At 53.5% G+C, this 15,205-nt stretch overlaps 1 protein-coding gene across 6 annotated transcripts in view; it reads left to right on the plus strand.

Annotated features, from left to right (window-relative positions):
- LOC134350780 (NHS-like protein 1) overlaps window positions 1-14,333 on the plus strand; it is a 308,666-nt gene extending 294,333 nt beyond the window's left edge. For all 6 annotated transcript variants that reach the window (XM_063056461.1, XM_063056465.1, XM_063056462.1 and 3 more), the window contains 5 exons: window positions 2,479-2,671; window positions 3,264-3,395; window positions 5,665-8,211; window positions 8,879-8,984; window positions 10,045-14,333. In XM_063056461.1, coding sequence (XP_062912531.1) covers window positions 2,479-2,671; window positions 3,264-3,395; window positions 5,665-8,211; window positions 8,879-8,984; window positions 10,045-10,927 — 3,861 coding nt within the window. In that variant the 3' untranslated portion in view covers window positions 10,928-14,333. The remainder of the gene's footprint in view (window positions 1-2,478; window positions 2,672-3,263; window positions 3,396-5,664; window positions 8,212-8,878; window positions 8,985-10,044) is intronic.
- The last annotated feature ends 872 nt before the right edge of the window (window positions 14,334-15,205 follow it).

Genomic DNA, 15,205 nt, shown 5'->3' on the forward strand with positions numbered 1-15,205 from the left:
AGACGTGGGAGGGTGGTAGTGGGTCAAAGACGTTGTGGGATGGGTTGTAGTGGGTCAAAGACGTTGTGGGAGGGTGGTAGTGGGTCAAAGACGTTGTGGGAGGGTGGTAGGTCAAAGACGTTGTGGGAGGGTGGTAGTGGGTCAAAGACGTTGTGGGAGGGTGGTAGTGGGTTAAGGACGTTGTGGGAGGGTGGTAGTGGGTCAAAGACGTTGTGGGAGGGTGGTAGTGGGTTAAGGACGTTGTGGGAGGGTGGTAGTGGGTTAAGGACGTTGTGGGAGGGTGGTAGTGGGTCAAAGACGTTGTGGGATGGGTTGTAGTGGGTCAAAGACGTTGTGGGATGGGTTGTAGTGGGTCAAAGACGTGGGAGGGTGGTAGTGGGTCAAAGACGTTGTGGGATGGGTTGTAGTGGGTCAAAGACGTTGTGGGAGGGTGGTAGTGGGTCAAAGACGTTGTGGGAGGGTGGTAGTGGGTCAAAGACGTTGTGGGATGGGTTGTAGTGGGTCAAAAACGTTGTGGGAGGGTGGTAGTGGGTCAAAGACGTTGTGGGAGGGTGGTAGTGGGTCAAAGACGTTGTGAGATGGGTTGTAGTCGGTTAAAGACGTTGTGGGATGGGTTGTAGTAGGTTAAAGACGTGGGATGGGTTGTAGTGGGTTAAAGACGTTGTGGGAGGGTGGTAGTGGGTCAAAGACGTTGTGGGAGGGTGGTAGTGGGTCAAAGACGTTGTGGGATGGTGGTAGTAGGTTAAAGACGTTGTGGGAGGGTGGTAGTGGGTTAAAGACGTTGTGGGAGGGTGGTAGTGGGTCAAAGACGTTGTGGGAGGGTGGTAGTGGGTTAAGGACGTTGTGGGAGGGTGGTAGTGGGTCAAAGACGTTGTGGGATGGGTTGTAGTGGGTCAAAGACGTTGTGGGAGGGTGGTGGTGGGTCAAAGACATTGTGGGATGGGTTGTAGTGGGTCAAAGACGTTGTGGGAGGGTGGTAGTGGGTCAAAGACGTTGTGGGAGGGTGGTAGTGGGTCAAAGACGTTGTGGGATGGGTTGTAGTGGGTCAAATACGTTGTGGGAGGGTGGTAGGGATCCTCAACTATGCTTCAGGCCTTTCTTCTACAATGATGCCAGTAAATGTCACAAATGGGGGAGTGGGAAGACCCTGGTGATCCTCTGCGTGGTTTTCACTGTCCTCTGAAGGGTCTTGTGGTCTGATACCCTGCAGCTTCCGTACCACACAGTGATGCATCCAGACAGGACACTCTCGATGTGCTCCTGTAGGAAGTTGTTAGAATGGAGGTGGGAAGCCTTGCACGCCTGAATCTCCTCAGAACGTGTAGAATCTGCTGTGCCTTCCTGACTAGTGAGGAGGTGTTGTGGGTCCAGGTTGGACCGTCCATTGTGTGCACAGCAAGGAGCTTTGTGCTCTTCACTCACTCCACGGCAGAGCCATTGATGTGCAACAGAGAGAGGTCAACCTTTATCTTGCTGAAGTCCAGAATCATCTCTCGATCAGTCCTCATCACACACAAACTACTGGAGGAATTCAGCAAGTCAGGAAGCATCTATGGAGGAGAATAAAAAGTTGACTCTTTATTCCCTTCTGTATTGGCTGGATAGACTTGCGGAGTTCTTCCAGAATTTTGTGTGTGTGCGTATGTGTGTTGCTCAAGATTTCCAGGATCTGCAGAATCTCTTGTGTGTCTGTTGGGGTCGAAGGATGTGTAATCCATGCTGAATTGTTCTACAACTCTGTGGAGAAGATTTGGCAACATCTGTAGATCAGATGCTGGGGGAGAACATCGACAGGGGAAGATCAGAGGAGATAAAAGATATGTGGAATGTTATTCTAGGAAAGGCGGTTCAACTAAAAGCATATTCTGGAGTCGAAACAATTGCATATGTTTCTGGGACATTACACTTAAAAGCAGTGCTTGACCACACATGGGACTTTGAGGACATTTCTTCATACCAAGGGAGATGGAGATGTGGAACGCTGCCCACAAACAGGCAACCGAAAGGCCTAGCACTACATCGTCTGTGATGGGAGTACGATTCCCGCTGCCGTCTGTTCTCCCAGTGACTGCGTGGGTTTCTGCTCTCCACCCGCATTCCTCGGGCTTACAGGTTGGGGTTAGGGTTGGTGGGTTGGTGGGTTGTGGGCAGCGGAAGCATGCCAGCGTGCCAGCACTTGCAGGCCGCCCCCAGCACAAGCTGGGATTGTGATGGTCGTTGATGCAAACGACAGAATTCACTGCGTGTTTCAGTGTACACGTGAGAAGTAAAGCTGATCCCTGTCTTTCTTTGGACCATGTTTTTGAGGTTATGAGGGAAGGCAGGCAGATGAAAGATGGTTTGGTTTAGTCATACAATGTAGAACAGATTGCAGGGGCTGAATATCCTCCTCGTTATCCCAATTAGGACTGGCGTGTGGTGGCAGAGTTTTAGTTTCCTGCTCTGAATAATTTTTATTTGTGCGTGTTCTTTGTGAAGCCCACAGTGTCATCGCCGGACGAGGAAAAGCTGTTCCATTCGAGGAGATCGAAAACCCCAGTTCCCAAAGACCTCTCTGAGATTGACATCCAGACGAACTGGACCAAGGCCCTCCCACTGCCCACCCCGGAGGAGAGGATGCGCCAACAAGCACAGGCAATCCAGACGGACGTTGTCCCAATAAATGTAACAGGTATACAACAGGGTAAAAGAAAGGTGGTGGGGGTTGTGGATGGTGGTTAAGGCTAGAAGGGTGATTGGCTCTTGCTGATGGCTCTGGGTCTGTCCTCACTGGAGTTTCGAAGAATGAAAGTGGATCTCATTGAAACCTATTGAATATTGAAAGGCCTCAATAGAGTGGATGTGGAGAGGATGTTTCCTATAGTGGGCACAGCCTCAGAAGGACATCCCTTTAGGATAGAGATGAGGAGAAATTTCTTTAGCCAGAGTGGTGAATCTGTGGAATTTGTTGCCACAGATGGCTGTGGAGGCCAAGTCATTGTGTATTTAAAGCAGAGGTTGATTAGTTCCTGATTAGTCAGGGCGTCAAAGGTTATGGGGAGAAGGTAGGAGAGGGATAATAGATCAGCCAAGATGGAATGTTGGAGCAGACTCGATGGGCCAAATGGCCTAATTCTGTTCCTTTGTCTCGTGGTAGTAGTGGCTTCCTCAGCCATTTGAGAAGGCCTTGAGTGGACTGTCAGAGTTAGAAGGTGTTCTAGGGGGGAAGACAGGTTCATAGTGCGGGTGTGTGCATTAACAGTTCCTCTGCTGCTTTCTATTAGGAGAGAGCTTTGATCGCCAGGCCAGCTGCAGGCGATCTCTCGTGCACTCCAACAGCCCCCTGAGACGCACGACGAAAATCAAGCGGAGAAGGACCATCACTGGCCTGCCTGAGGCCGTCCAGAAGGAACTAGGTATGGCTGCTAAAAATTGTATTTGTAGCCTTGCCCTGCTTTCCTCTCACCTGTGGCCATGAGTGTACATTTGTACTAACCGGTAATTTGCGTCTCACCCCCACCCTCTCTCCCTCTCCAACACAATCTGAGAGCAGGCAGCAAGATGGCCCAGAGTCCAGAGTTGCCTCATTTGGGACACGCACAACACGCTGGAGGAACTCGGTCGGGCAGCATCCGTGGAAACGAACAGTCAACGTTTCGGGCCGAGACCCTTCGTCAGGACTCACGAGTCATGACCAAGGGTCTTAGCCTGAAACCTTGTCTGTTCGTTTCCACGGATGCTGCCCGACCTGCTGAGTTCCTCCAGCGTGTTGTGCGTACTGCTTTGACCCCAGCATCTGCAGAGTATTTTGTGCCTCATTTGGGAAAAGTCTTGATAGAGTGGATGTGGAGAGGATGTTTTCAATAGTGTGGGAGTGTAGGACCAGAGGGCACATCCTCAGAATAGAAGGACGTCTCTCAGAATGGAGATGAAGAGGGTGGTGAAACTGTGGAATTCAGTATCACACTGGAGACCAAGTCATTGGGTATATTTAAAATGGAGGTTGATACGCTCGTGACCAATAAGGGCAACTAAGATTACAGGAGAAGGCAGGAGAACAGGGTTGAGGGGGAAAATAAATCAAATAAATGGAATGGCAGAGCTGACTCGATGGGCTGAATGGCCTAATTCTGCTCCTGTGTCTTATGGAAAGGATGTGGCTGAGAATAATTCAAGCTCTCTGCATCTTCCAGGAGCGTATCTTTGGCTTAAACTGAAGCAAGAGAGCAGTGAGGAAAGCCCCCCTCGTTCCCTGTCCATGGGATCTGTCCAGCACGGAGCTGTGAGCCACAGCTTGCTTGTGAAACAGTTGCCTCCCAGTGTCCCTGGCTCTTTCAACCCCATCCACAGCAAAGAAAGTATCATTCACACAGTCAGCGCCCCTCAGGAACCGCCAAAGCACACTATGTTGTTCGTTTCCGTGCTTTGTGGCACATCGGGTGCAAACCTTATCGTTTCTTTAGCATCTTCATCTATTTTTTACGGGGCCGAGTTGCTAACTTGATGCACAATCCAGCACGGATGGAAAGCGTGCAAAGGGCCGGCCAGGTTTGAACCGCGACCACTCCCGTCGAAGTCTGGTGCAGATGCAACTCCACCATCAACCAGCGAGAAAGCACTTTATAACCAATGAAATATTTTGATAGTTCATTCATTGTCGTAACTTAGGAAACACAGCAGTTGATATTCAAGCAGCAAGTTCCCTCAATGTGATATTAATGAGATGGTTGATGAGGAATAAACCCTTTGTAGATAACACAAAGTCGAAATTGTGCCTCAGCATTTCCTACATCCCTCTCTGTGTCCCGTTCTAAAATTCACTACGTCCAATGGTGTTGGTGTCAGCCTGGATGTCTGGAGTGAGACTAGAACCCGCTATCTTCTGTCCCAGAAACTCACGTTGAGGTAGCAGCGCAGAATGTGTTGGGACATCACCAGGTCGTGAATGCAGCTTTATAGATGGACAGGCATAGTAATTCTTCAGCTTTGATGAATAAGTAAGTCAGAAAGCAGGGAAAACAGGCCCTTCAGCCCATCTAGTCTATACCAATCATCACCTGCGGGCTGGGAATGGAAAGTTAAAGTCAATTTTATTGTAATAGGCCCAAGCACACGTACGCACAGGTGCAGTGATGAACTTTCAGCAGCATCAGAGACACAGAGCGTCAGATAGGTAGCATTCACAAGAAAATCTGAATCAGTAATAAGTGAGACACAGTTTTCACAAGAAAGAACACAATTAGAACAAATAAAACTTCAAATTTAGTGCTAAACTGTACTGAGGAGGATTCAAGAACTGAATGGTGGAAGGGAAGTATAGTGGCTGCTCCTGAACCTGCTGGTGTGAGACTTTGGGCTTCTGAACATCCTGCTGGATGACATCTGTGAGTTGATGGTGTGGCCCGGACTGTGGAGATCCTTGATAATGGATGCTGCCCTCCGCAAGGCAGAACCTCCAGAACTTACTAACCATGTTGGGGGTGGGGGGGAGAGCCCATTACAGACCAGATGGGATTAGTTTAAATTTTCATTGCGATTGTGGGGCAAAGGGCCTGTTCTTTTGCTGTATTCTCCACATTGATTCTAGTACTGAGTTTTTATAGAGATTTTCTCTGTGCAAAGTCCACTCTGTCTTTTTCTGCCGACAAGTGGTTGCAGACTAGTGATTGTGCTTGATGCTGGCAGGAACTGGGACGACTCCAGCCAGAGACTCCTGCACCACCCTGCCGGGCCAGTTTTCCACCCTGAGCCGACTGGAGAGCCACAGGCCGAGCCGAGCTCGCTCGAACACCAGGGACTCCTCCTGCCAGACGGAAGAGGTGAAGGTGGTGCCGCCTTCTGTCCGCCGGATCCGGGCGCAGAAGGGTCAGGGGATCGCAGCGCAGCTGTCTGGCTCCTCGGGCGACGTGTCAGCGGCCGGTGGCTCCCGGGCCCAGCCGGAGACGCGCTCCCACAGCCTGCCGAGGAGGCACGGGGCCCGGGTCTCGTTGCACCGACCGGGGGAGTGCGACCCGCTGTTCAGGCCCAGGACGCAGGAGATCAGGGGTCCTCAGGAGGCGCGGGTCGCCTCGCCCGTTGCCCTGCGCTCCGAGACCGCGGCCGAGGAGGTGCCAGCGGATCTCCAGGAGCACCACTGCTCCTCCAGCGGCAACTGGAGCGGCAGCAGCGGCGGTGACTCGGCTCGACAGTCCCCAGTCTCAGACACTCCGCCAGGGCCGCCCCCTTCCCCCTCCCTCTCCGCTGTCTGCCTGGCCCCCGTCCCGTGCCCGGAGAGCCGCGAGCGTACCCTGTCACGCAGTATCTCGCTGAGGAAGACCAAGAAGCCGCCACTCCCCCCGACACGCACGGACTCCCTGCGCCGCCGGCCCAAGGGGGGTGGGGACACGGTGCTCAGCCCGTCACTGATCGCCAGTCTGCAACGCTCGCTGGAAAGTGGGGGCGGACTGGGCCACCAGGAGGCTCCCGGCCTCCCTGCCGGGTCCTCAGCTTGCGGCGGCAGGGAGCCCGACCCCTGGTTTGTCCGTAGCTGCAGTCAGAGCAGCAGCAACAGCAGCGGCCGCTCGACGGGCGGCAGCCGGGCCTACTCCACACCGTCGCAGAGCGAGACCAGCAGCCTGCGTTCCGACGGCCCCGACACCTGGGCCTGCAACGGTGCCGAGGCCGAGGGCTGGCGGGCTGGCGGTGTGGCCTGGGAGCCGGCCTCCCGGCCCCAGGGCGGCCGCTCGCCCGACCGGGGGCTGGGCCTCACCTCGCCCTCCAGCGGCTACTCCAGCCAGTGCAACACGCCGACCGGCGCCGGCCCCTCGCACCGGGCCTCGCCCCGGCCTGCCAAGCCCAAGGTGCCCGAGCGCAAGTCCTCCCTCCGCTCCTCGCTCTCCACTTCCTCCTCCTCCGCCTCGCTGTCTTCCAGCGCCTCTGAGTCGCGGCTCCCACCCCCAGCCGGTCCTGCTGACCCTCAGCCCTGTGCTGGGGGCCCTCTGCCTGCCTTACCCTACCCTGTTCCCCCACTGCACTTGCTGTCCCCTCCTGGAGCCCATAGACTAGTTTCAAATCCTCCCACTCGGTCTCGACCTGCTTCCCCCCCTCCCAATGCCCCTATGCTGCTGTCACCTCCTCCCACCTTCCTCCTGCCAACGTCAGCCCCCCCCACTATCTGTCGAATCACTTCCCCCCCTCCTCCTCCTCACGTGCTTGCTTCAGTGCCTCCCACGTCACCCCCTCCGCCTCCTCCTCTTCCGCAAGCACCCCCTGAATTGTCCACATCACCCCCTCTCCCTCCTCCCCCTCCTCCTGGGCCAGCCCCTCCCAATCTCCCTCTGCCCTCGCCGCCGCCTCCAGCTCTTTTCGTGACCCCGCCCTGCACCTTCCCTCAGCCCACATCGCTCCCTCTGGCCCCTCCTCTGCTCACGTCACCCCCTCCGGCCCCTCCTCTGCCCACGTCACCCCCTCCCGCCGCTACCCTCCCTGCCCCGCCCCCGCTGGACCCGAAGGCACTCCGCGGCCAGGGGAATCCTCCACGCTCCCCGCTCCTTCCCAGCGCGGATGGTTCCAAGGCCCCCGCGGGCCCGCCCCTCGTCACGGCTGAGGCCTTGCGCTCAGTGCAGCTGAGGAAAGCGAAGTCCGAGCCCCCGAGGGCGGTCACGCAGCGACCCTCGTCCCCTCGCGGTCCCGTCGGGCACCCTCATCATGCCAGAGGAGAGGCCACCCCCAGCGCTGCACCGGTGAGTTCAAGGAGCGTCAGTGAGTCCGCGACTACAGCCACGATCAGTGGGGAGCTTCTGTTAACGTCCACGCGGGAACCGCTGCCCTGTGGCCCCAGCCCCACTGACCAGGGCAGCGGTGCAGACGGCCGGACTGACTGGGTACAGGCACCAGAACAAACACTGACACCCGAGAAGTCCAAACCGCCCAGCAGGACCCCTCCTCCCATTGCCAGAAAGCCCAAGCTCACTCTCCCAGTCCCGCCCTCGCATTGGGACCTCCGCGCGCATGACAGGCGGCCACCAGAAACGGGCCACAGCCTGGCAGAGGCTGATGGGATCGGTGGGGAGCAGGAGGGGAAGGGCACTGCCCCGGCCGGCAGAGCGGGGGACCACGCGTGCACAGTCGATGAGAGGCCCGAGGAAAGCCAGAGAGACCCCGGAACCCAAGAAAAACAGGCCCCAGGATCCTCCCCGACATGGGATCATCTGGATGAAGACAGTTACACAGCTTGCAAAGAAAATGAAACCGGTGAGATGTGGAAAAAGATTATTTTTCTCTTCTTTGTCTCTGCACATTGTCTCTCATTCTGCATTCGTACGTCTATTTCCCCAGTCACCACTTCCTCTGTCTTCTGACTGCTTTCTAGTCTTCCAAATACTTACCACCCCATCCTCCTCCCTACCCCAACTCACTTCCCATCCCCCCACCTCCACCCCTCCCTACCCATCTCTCCCTCCGCAAACCCCCTGCCGCACCTTCCCTTCCCATCCCCCACCCTGCTCCTCCCTCCCCGTCTCCCCATCTCCCACACCCAACCCTCCCTATCTCCCCTTCCCATCACCTCCTCCCCTTCTTCCCATCACCCCCTCCCTCCCTCCCCATCTCCCCTCCCCTTCTCCCCAACTCCCCTCCATCCCTCCCCATTTCTCCTCCATCCCTCCCATCTCCCCTTCCTCCCCATCTCTCCCTCCCTATCTCCCACTCCCTCCCATCTCCCACTTCCCTCCCCATCTCCCACCTCCCTCCCCTCCTCCCCCTCCCCTCCTCCTCTCCCTTCCCATCTCACACATCAAACTCTGATCAGCATAGGGTGCTTTGGGGTTGAGGAGTGAGGGTGTAACAGAGTGCCATACCAGACAGACCGGGGTATGTGTACCTTTCAGTAACTGGTGTTTACCCTGTTGACATTTGACAGATGACGTGTTTGAAGAGAGTTCCAGCAGTTTAGGAGACTACAGTGAAGAGATAAGCACCCCAAGCCGGCCGAGAACCACAGAGGACTTATTTGCTGCAATACACAGGTACGTAGCTCAGGCCCTTCAGCCCTGATGTGATCTCAACCCACTCCAAGTTTAATCTGACCCATCCCTCCATACAGATTTAACCCATCCCTCCATTTTTTTTTCACCCTGTGCCTGCCGAAGAACGTCTGAAACGTTCCCAATGCCCGCGCCTCTATCAGCAGTCCTGGCAGCGCGTTCCATGCACCCACCACTTACATTGGGATGGCGGGACGAGTGAGACAAAGGAGGGGGTCAGAATGAGAGTGGATGGTGATAGAGGGAGCGACCCGCTGCCTTTTGCTCGCCAGCACCGGTCACAGAAGATGCAGGGTGAAAGGCACCTGTTTTTGTGTCTTTCTCTCAGTGACCCGGGTGGAGAGGTTCTCACAGGAATATACAGGTGGATGAAGGGAAAGTAGAATCTGAGACTAGAAGAGAGATAAAGAGAGAGAGATTAGAAGATTGAGAGAGAGATTGGGGAAGGGGAGTGAGAGCTTCAGAGAGAGAAATATTAGGAGAGAGTTTGGGAGAGCGATTAAGACAGAAAGATGTTAGGAGAGAGATTAAGAGAGAAATACAGTATTAGGAGAGAGATTAGAAGAGGGAAATATTAAGAGAGAGATTAGGAGAACAAGAGAGAAAGACTGCAGATGCTGGAGTGGGAGCAACATGCAATCTGCTGGAAGGACGCAGCATGTTGAGCAGTATCTGTGCCGAGGAGGAATTGTGGACATTTCCAGTGGAGCCGTGTGTAAGCAGAGCTTTGATGATTTCTTTCCTGACATAGACGCTGCTCGGCTGCAGTTCTCAAAGCAATTTGTTTGTTGCTAGGGGGGGAGAGAGAGTAGGAAATCACTGAGAATTTGATGTTTTCTGTACACATCCCCCTGTCCCTCAACCCCGTCATTCACTTCCCCATTCCTCACTTTCTCCCTCATCACTCCTCACCTGTCCCTTCACCAGCTCAATTCCCCTTCTCCTCCACTGCTGTCCTGCAGCTCCACCCGCTTCTCAGCCCCGTCCTGCCATTTGTAGTGTTGTGTTGGTGAGCGTCTCACGACGTCTTTCCTGCCTTTAGGTCCAAGCGGCGGGTCCTGGGCCGGAAGGATTCGGAGGACGAGTTCAACCGGACGCAGCCCCCTCTGTCCCCTGGGACCCCGACTGGGGCGCTGCCCAGCCCAGGCTCACTCAAGCAGGCAGGCTCCATCCAGAGGAGCCTGCGCAGGTCCAACACCAGCAGCGACAGCTTCAAGGCACTGCTGCTGAAGAAGGGGTGCCGGTCGGAGCAGAGCTGCCGCATGTCGGCCGCCGAGATGCTGAAGAGCTCCGACCCCAGGCACCGCCCGGGGGAGGCAGAGCGGCCGGCCGGCCGGCGGGGACGCAGCCCGCGGGAGGAGTGGGCCTCGCACGAAGGCCCGATGCCCAGGGGCGCGGGGCTGGCGGCGGCGGCAGGCGTCCGCTACGGCCGCTCCCGGACCCCGCCGTCGGCCGCCAGCAGCCGCTACGGCGGCAGGCTCCACCTGCACCGTCTGCACAGCAGCCCCATGACGGTGATTCGCGAGGCCGAGGCCTGGGAGCCCGGCGAGGAGGGCCGGCGGCACAGCGAGAGTGAGGTCGTCGGACAGGGGGCGGAGCCCGAAAACAGTGATGTAACACACCCAGAGGAACAGGACTGTATGACATCAACTCTGGGGGGCGTGGCAGAGAGCGCCGGCAATAGAGCTGTCAGTCAGGACCGGGACTCTCTTACATCACAATCAGGGGGAGTGGCAGAGAACAGCACCAATGGCGGAGCCAGCCTGGACTGGGACCCTATTACATCACAATTGGGGGGAGTGGCAGAGAGCAGCACCAATGGCAAAGTCAGCCAGCACCGGGACTTTTCTATGTCGTCCCTGGCAACAGAGGTGCCATCCATGATTGGGGGTCATGAAGGACACCAAAGAAAGCAAGGAGACTGATCTTATCCCCTAATGTTTTATTTTCCTTTATCAAGTCCTCAGAGACCAACTGATGGCCAAGCCAGATGGCAGAATAGAAACACTTAGCCTTTCCTCGCCTGGGCTGCCACGAAGACCAGCCCTTGAGTAGTGCCTTTGAGGGAGGTCTGCTGAAGGAGATTTGTTTGTAGGGGAAACTGAGGTCTGGAAATCTGAGATGAATGCAGGAATGGCACTTGTATCGATCAGTGTAGAGAGCAAAAGGCAGTCAGGCTAAGATATTTATAGAGCACCCTTCCTGACAAGGGGCACCCCAGAAGCACTTCAGGGCCAAGGAGGCACTTTCTTTCCAAAACAAAAGGGGGGAAGAGTCATTCAGTGGAGGGAACCAGTCACGGAGGACGAATGCTGTGCCCAATATCTGTCGTGCCGATAAAGTGAGTACTGTGTGGAAGGGAGAGGCTGCAAGGTGGCTAAGAGAAGGTGGAGTCAGTTGTCTCGAGAGGAGGAGGAAATGGTAGAGAGAGAGGGGGGGGGCTCGGCCCAGAAGGCTGAGAGTATTTTGATGTCTTCAGGTTTGTTTTGTGTGGCAGATACAGGTAGTTAATTCCCCTTGGGGGATGGAGCTGTGTACAGTGAATTGTACTGAGACAGACTGTGGGTGTCTGTTTGGAAACCAGACAGGTTAGAGCCTCATGACCATTCCTGGCTGTAACCGTTAGTAGCAGGAGACAGGAAACAGTATGTCCTGGAAGGGAAGGATCTGTAATGAGGTGTTTACATTGAACTTTGACCAATTTGAGGCATTTCTAGCTGTTAGATGAATGAATTGTATGTTTGTAGTGTAATAGTTTGAGTAGCTGTGGGACTTGGTCGACCCCTGTTATTTCAGGTGGATTCGGTTGGCTTAACTACCCCTGAGACGCGGAGGGTGGGGTAAATCCCAGCTGGTGGTGCTTCTCTGTGTCTGCTGAGCAGCGAAGGGTGGTTGCCCTGCATTTGCAGACCTGAGGCCTCAGCAGGAGGAAGGAGCTACAGGTCCCTGCTTGGGGGTACAGATGCTTCTCAATCCATTTACTGTGTGGTGTTCTTTGGCGTTTTTCCCCCTGCGTTCATGGAACAATAAAACCGATAGTTGGATTGATAATGTGAATTCACTGTGCCCAAATCAGGGGTGCCAGATGACACAAAGTCAACAACATGGCTGTGGTGGCTAGACCCTCTACACTTCGACTCCGGTGCCTAAGGCTAGCCACAGAGGGCTCTTTCTGGGGAGTGAAGTTGCTGTGCGGGATAGAATGGCTGGGCAGGCAACAGCACAAAGGTGGGTCACTGTTGTGACCTCCTCACCCCCCCCACCAACATTGTTGCTTGCCTTTTCACTCCCTCCCTGATTCCCAACGAGCCTCAGCCTTTGTAAGGTGGGAACTCGAGAGGACTGGGAAACACTCACAGGGCGGTCACCATCGAGAGAGAAAACAAAGTTAGCTTTCAGCTCCAGCAATAAACTCGAATTATACTTAGCTTTAAAGCAGTGGTTAACAGGTTCTTGATTAGTAAAGGTGTCAAAGATTATGGGAGAAGGTGAGAGAATGGGGGTTGAAAGGTTAATAAATCAGCCATGATGGAATGGTAGAGCAGACTCGATGGGTTGAATGGCCTAATTTGCTCCCATGTGTTATGGCCTTCAGGGTGTCCCTGACTGCCCCAGCCAACTTACTGCCTATTTTAAACATGAGATGCTGGAAACATTGAGTAACACACACAAAATGCTGGAGGAACTCAGCAGGTCAGGCAGCATCTATGGAAAGGAATAAAGAGCAGATGTGTCGGGCCGAGACCGTTCATCAGGACTGCTCATCTTCTGGCTGCTGACCCCCTTACCTGCCTCCCACTCCACCCCCGGTCTCTTGAGAACCCTTAAAAAGCACGGGTCCCGCTCAGTGCCTTGTCCCTCCAGCGCTGGGAGCAGTCCAAGCCTCCCTCAGTTCTCAGCACTGCCGCCTTGAGTCAAAGGAGGGCAGCGCGGCTCACTGCTGACAGCTAGTGGCGGAGCGCCGGAACTGCAGCAGCCTGACCCGATTGTCACTGCCCAGGACACTGCACACGCTGGAAACATTTTGTTGAGCCCTGTTAAGCGACTTTGTACAAGTTTGACTGTAACATGGGGCAGGCACCCTGTCACTTTGCCATCAAGTCTGGCCTAGTCCTGATAGGGTTCAGGAGAATCTGCAGATGTTGGAAATCCAGAACACAAAATGCCGAAGGAACTCAGCATGTCAGGCAGCATCTACAGAGAGGAATAAACAATCGACATTTTTCGTGCTGAGATAGTTTGTCTCCAATCCTGATGAAAGGTTTCGTCGCGAAATGTTGACTGTGTATTCCCCTCCACAGATACTGCCTGACCTGCTGAACTCCTCCTGCAATTTATGCGTGTGTTAGTCCTGCATACTGACTGCCAACAAGGAGCATTAAACAGATACCAAACCCGACTGTTCAGTGGGGAAGTGGGGCAGTAATGCATACATTCAACATCATTGATTTAAGGTTGTAACCTTGAGAAATTCGGTCCAAGCATGACCCCAGCTTGTTCCTAAAAGTTAGCAATGTTGAGCCGAGTGGGAGAAAGGAGGTTAGCGTTATGGATTTGAGCAGTGGTGCCTCGCTTGATTAAAGAGTTCCGTCAGTACTTAGTGGCGGAGTAAGGTAGTGTGGAGAGAACGGCCAAGTTTGTTACCAGCAAGAACCGGATGGAAGACTGCTTTATTGCTGTTGGGAGAGTTGTGCAGAGATAAATATGACTTGAAAATTCTGAATCTTGTGATAATGCTGGCATCCAGTTACCAAAGACACGAAGCCTTTTCTACAGAAAAAAAAACAAAAATCCATGCGGTATTTTTCAAGTTCAACAAGTATTTTTTAACAGAAAACTGCACTTGCAAAGCCTTAGATATTAAAATAAACTCAGATTTGAAATACACACCAAAAGTGGGAACTAATTGTGCTCCTGTCTTCTGGTCTTATCAGGCATCAGATAGACAGATACTTCCTACAGTGTACCCCCTTTATAAATTGTTTTAAGGTGTACAAAGATTGTAAAATGTTCTCTTTTGGGGGGGGTGATTTTCTTTGTGAACAGTTTTTGGGAATTTGTACATTTTAGTAATCTGGGATTTTTTAAAAGTGAATTTGCAGATTATTTATTTTAGTACAGAGGCAGATTGGAGTTTACTTTTCCATCTTGCCTCCATTGTGCTTGCTCTTACTGAGGAAGGAAGGAGGGTGAGTAGAAAAGCCTTTACTTCCTTCCCGTGGGAATTGCTGGAAGCTCCGTGACCTCTCAACATGTCCTGTTCATTTTGTACTCAGAAAGATGCGGTGTTCTCAAATAAAGCAACAGTTCCCTCTCATGTACAAAAGACTCATCTTTTCACATGTGCCGCATTATCTATCAGTACATCGGATGAGACAGCTTGTGTGCCGTCCCAGCATATCCCTCAGTGTGTTGGTTAATGCAAATGATGCATTGCACTGTATGTGTTTAGGTTCAAGTTTACTCTCATCTGACTGTACACATAGACAACCAAATCAAGCAATGTGCCTCTGGACTACTATGCACCAAAAACATACATCACACACAGCACATAGACGAAAACATTACAACAAATAAGTTAATAAAATATAATTCAAAATGGGTATGGTGCACAGCACATGTAAATAGCTCGCTGTCCTAGTGATGAGATCTAAGTGGTGGCAGGGTATCAGATGAACCCAGAACATTACAGCACAGGAACAGGCCCTTCGGCCCTTCAGCCCACAATGCTGTGCCAAACCAGCTAAAAAGCCACTAATGTACTTGCCTTTGCCACCATACCGGGCAGCACATTCCATGCATCCACCACTGCCTGAGTAAAAAAACTTACTCCTCACATTCCCTTGGAACCTACCACCTCTCATTTTCAATGTATGCCCTCTGGTATTAGACAACTCTACCCTGGGGAAAAGAGGCTCCCTGTTTACACTATCTCTGCCTCTCATAATCTTATAAACCTCTATTGGATCTTCCCTCAGCCTGCGCCACTCCAGAGAAAACAACCCAAGTTTATCCAGCCTCTCATGACAGCACATGCCCTCTAAACCAGGCAGCATCCTGGTAAACCTCGTCTGCACCCTCTCCAAAGCCTCCACATCCTTCCTATAGTGGGGCGGCCAGATCTGTATGCAATAAACCGGGGAATTATAGACCGGTTAGCCTAACGTCGGTGGTGGGGAAACTGCTGGAGTCAGTTATCAAGG

Source organism: Mobula hypostoma, chromosome 8 (assembly GCF_963921235.1).
Source record: "Mobula hypostoma chromosome 8, sMobHyp1.1, whole genome shotgun sequence".
Lineage (NCBI taxonomy): Eukaryota > Metazoa > Chordata > Chondrichthyes > Myliobatiformes > Myliobatidae > Mobula > Mobula hypostoma.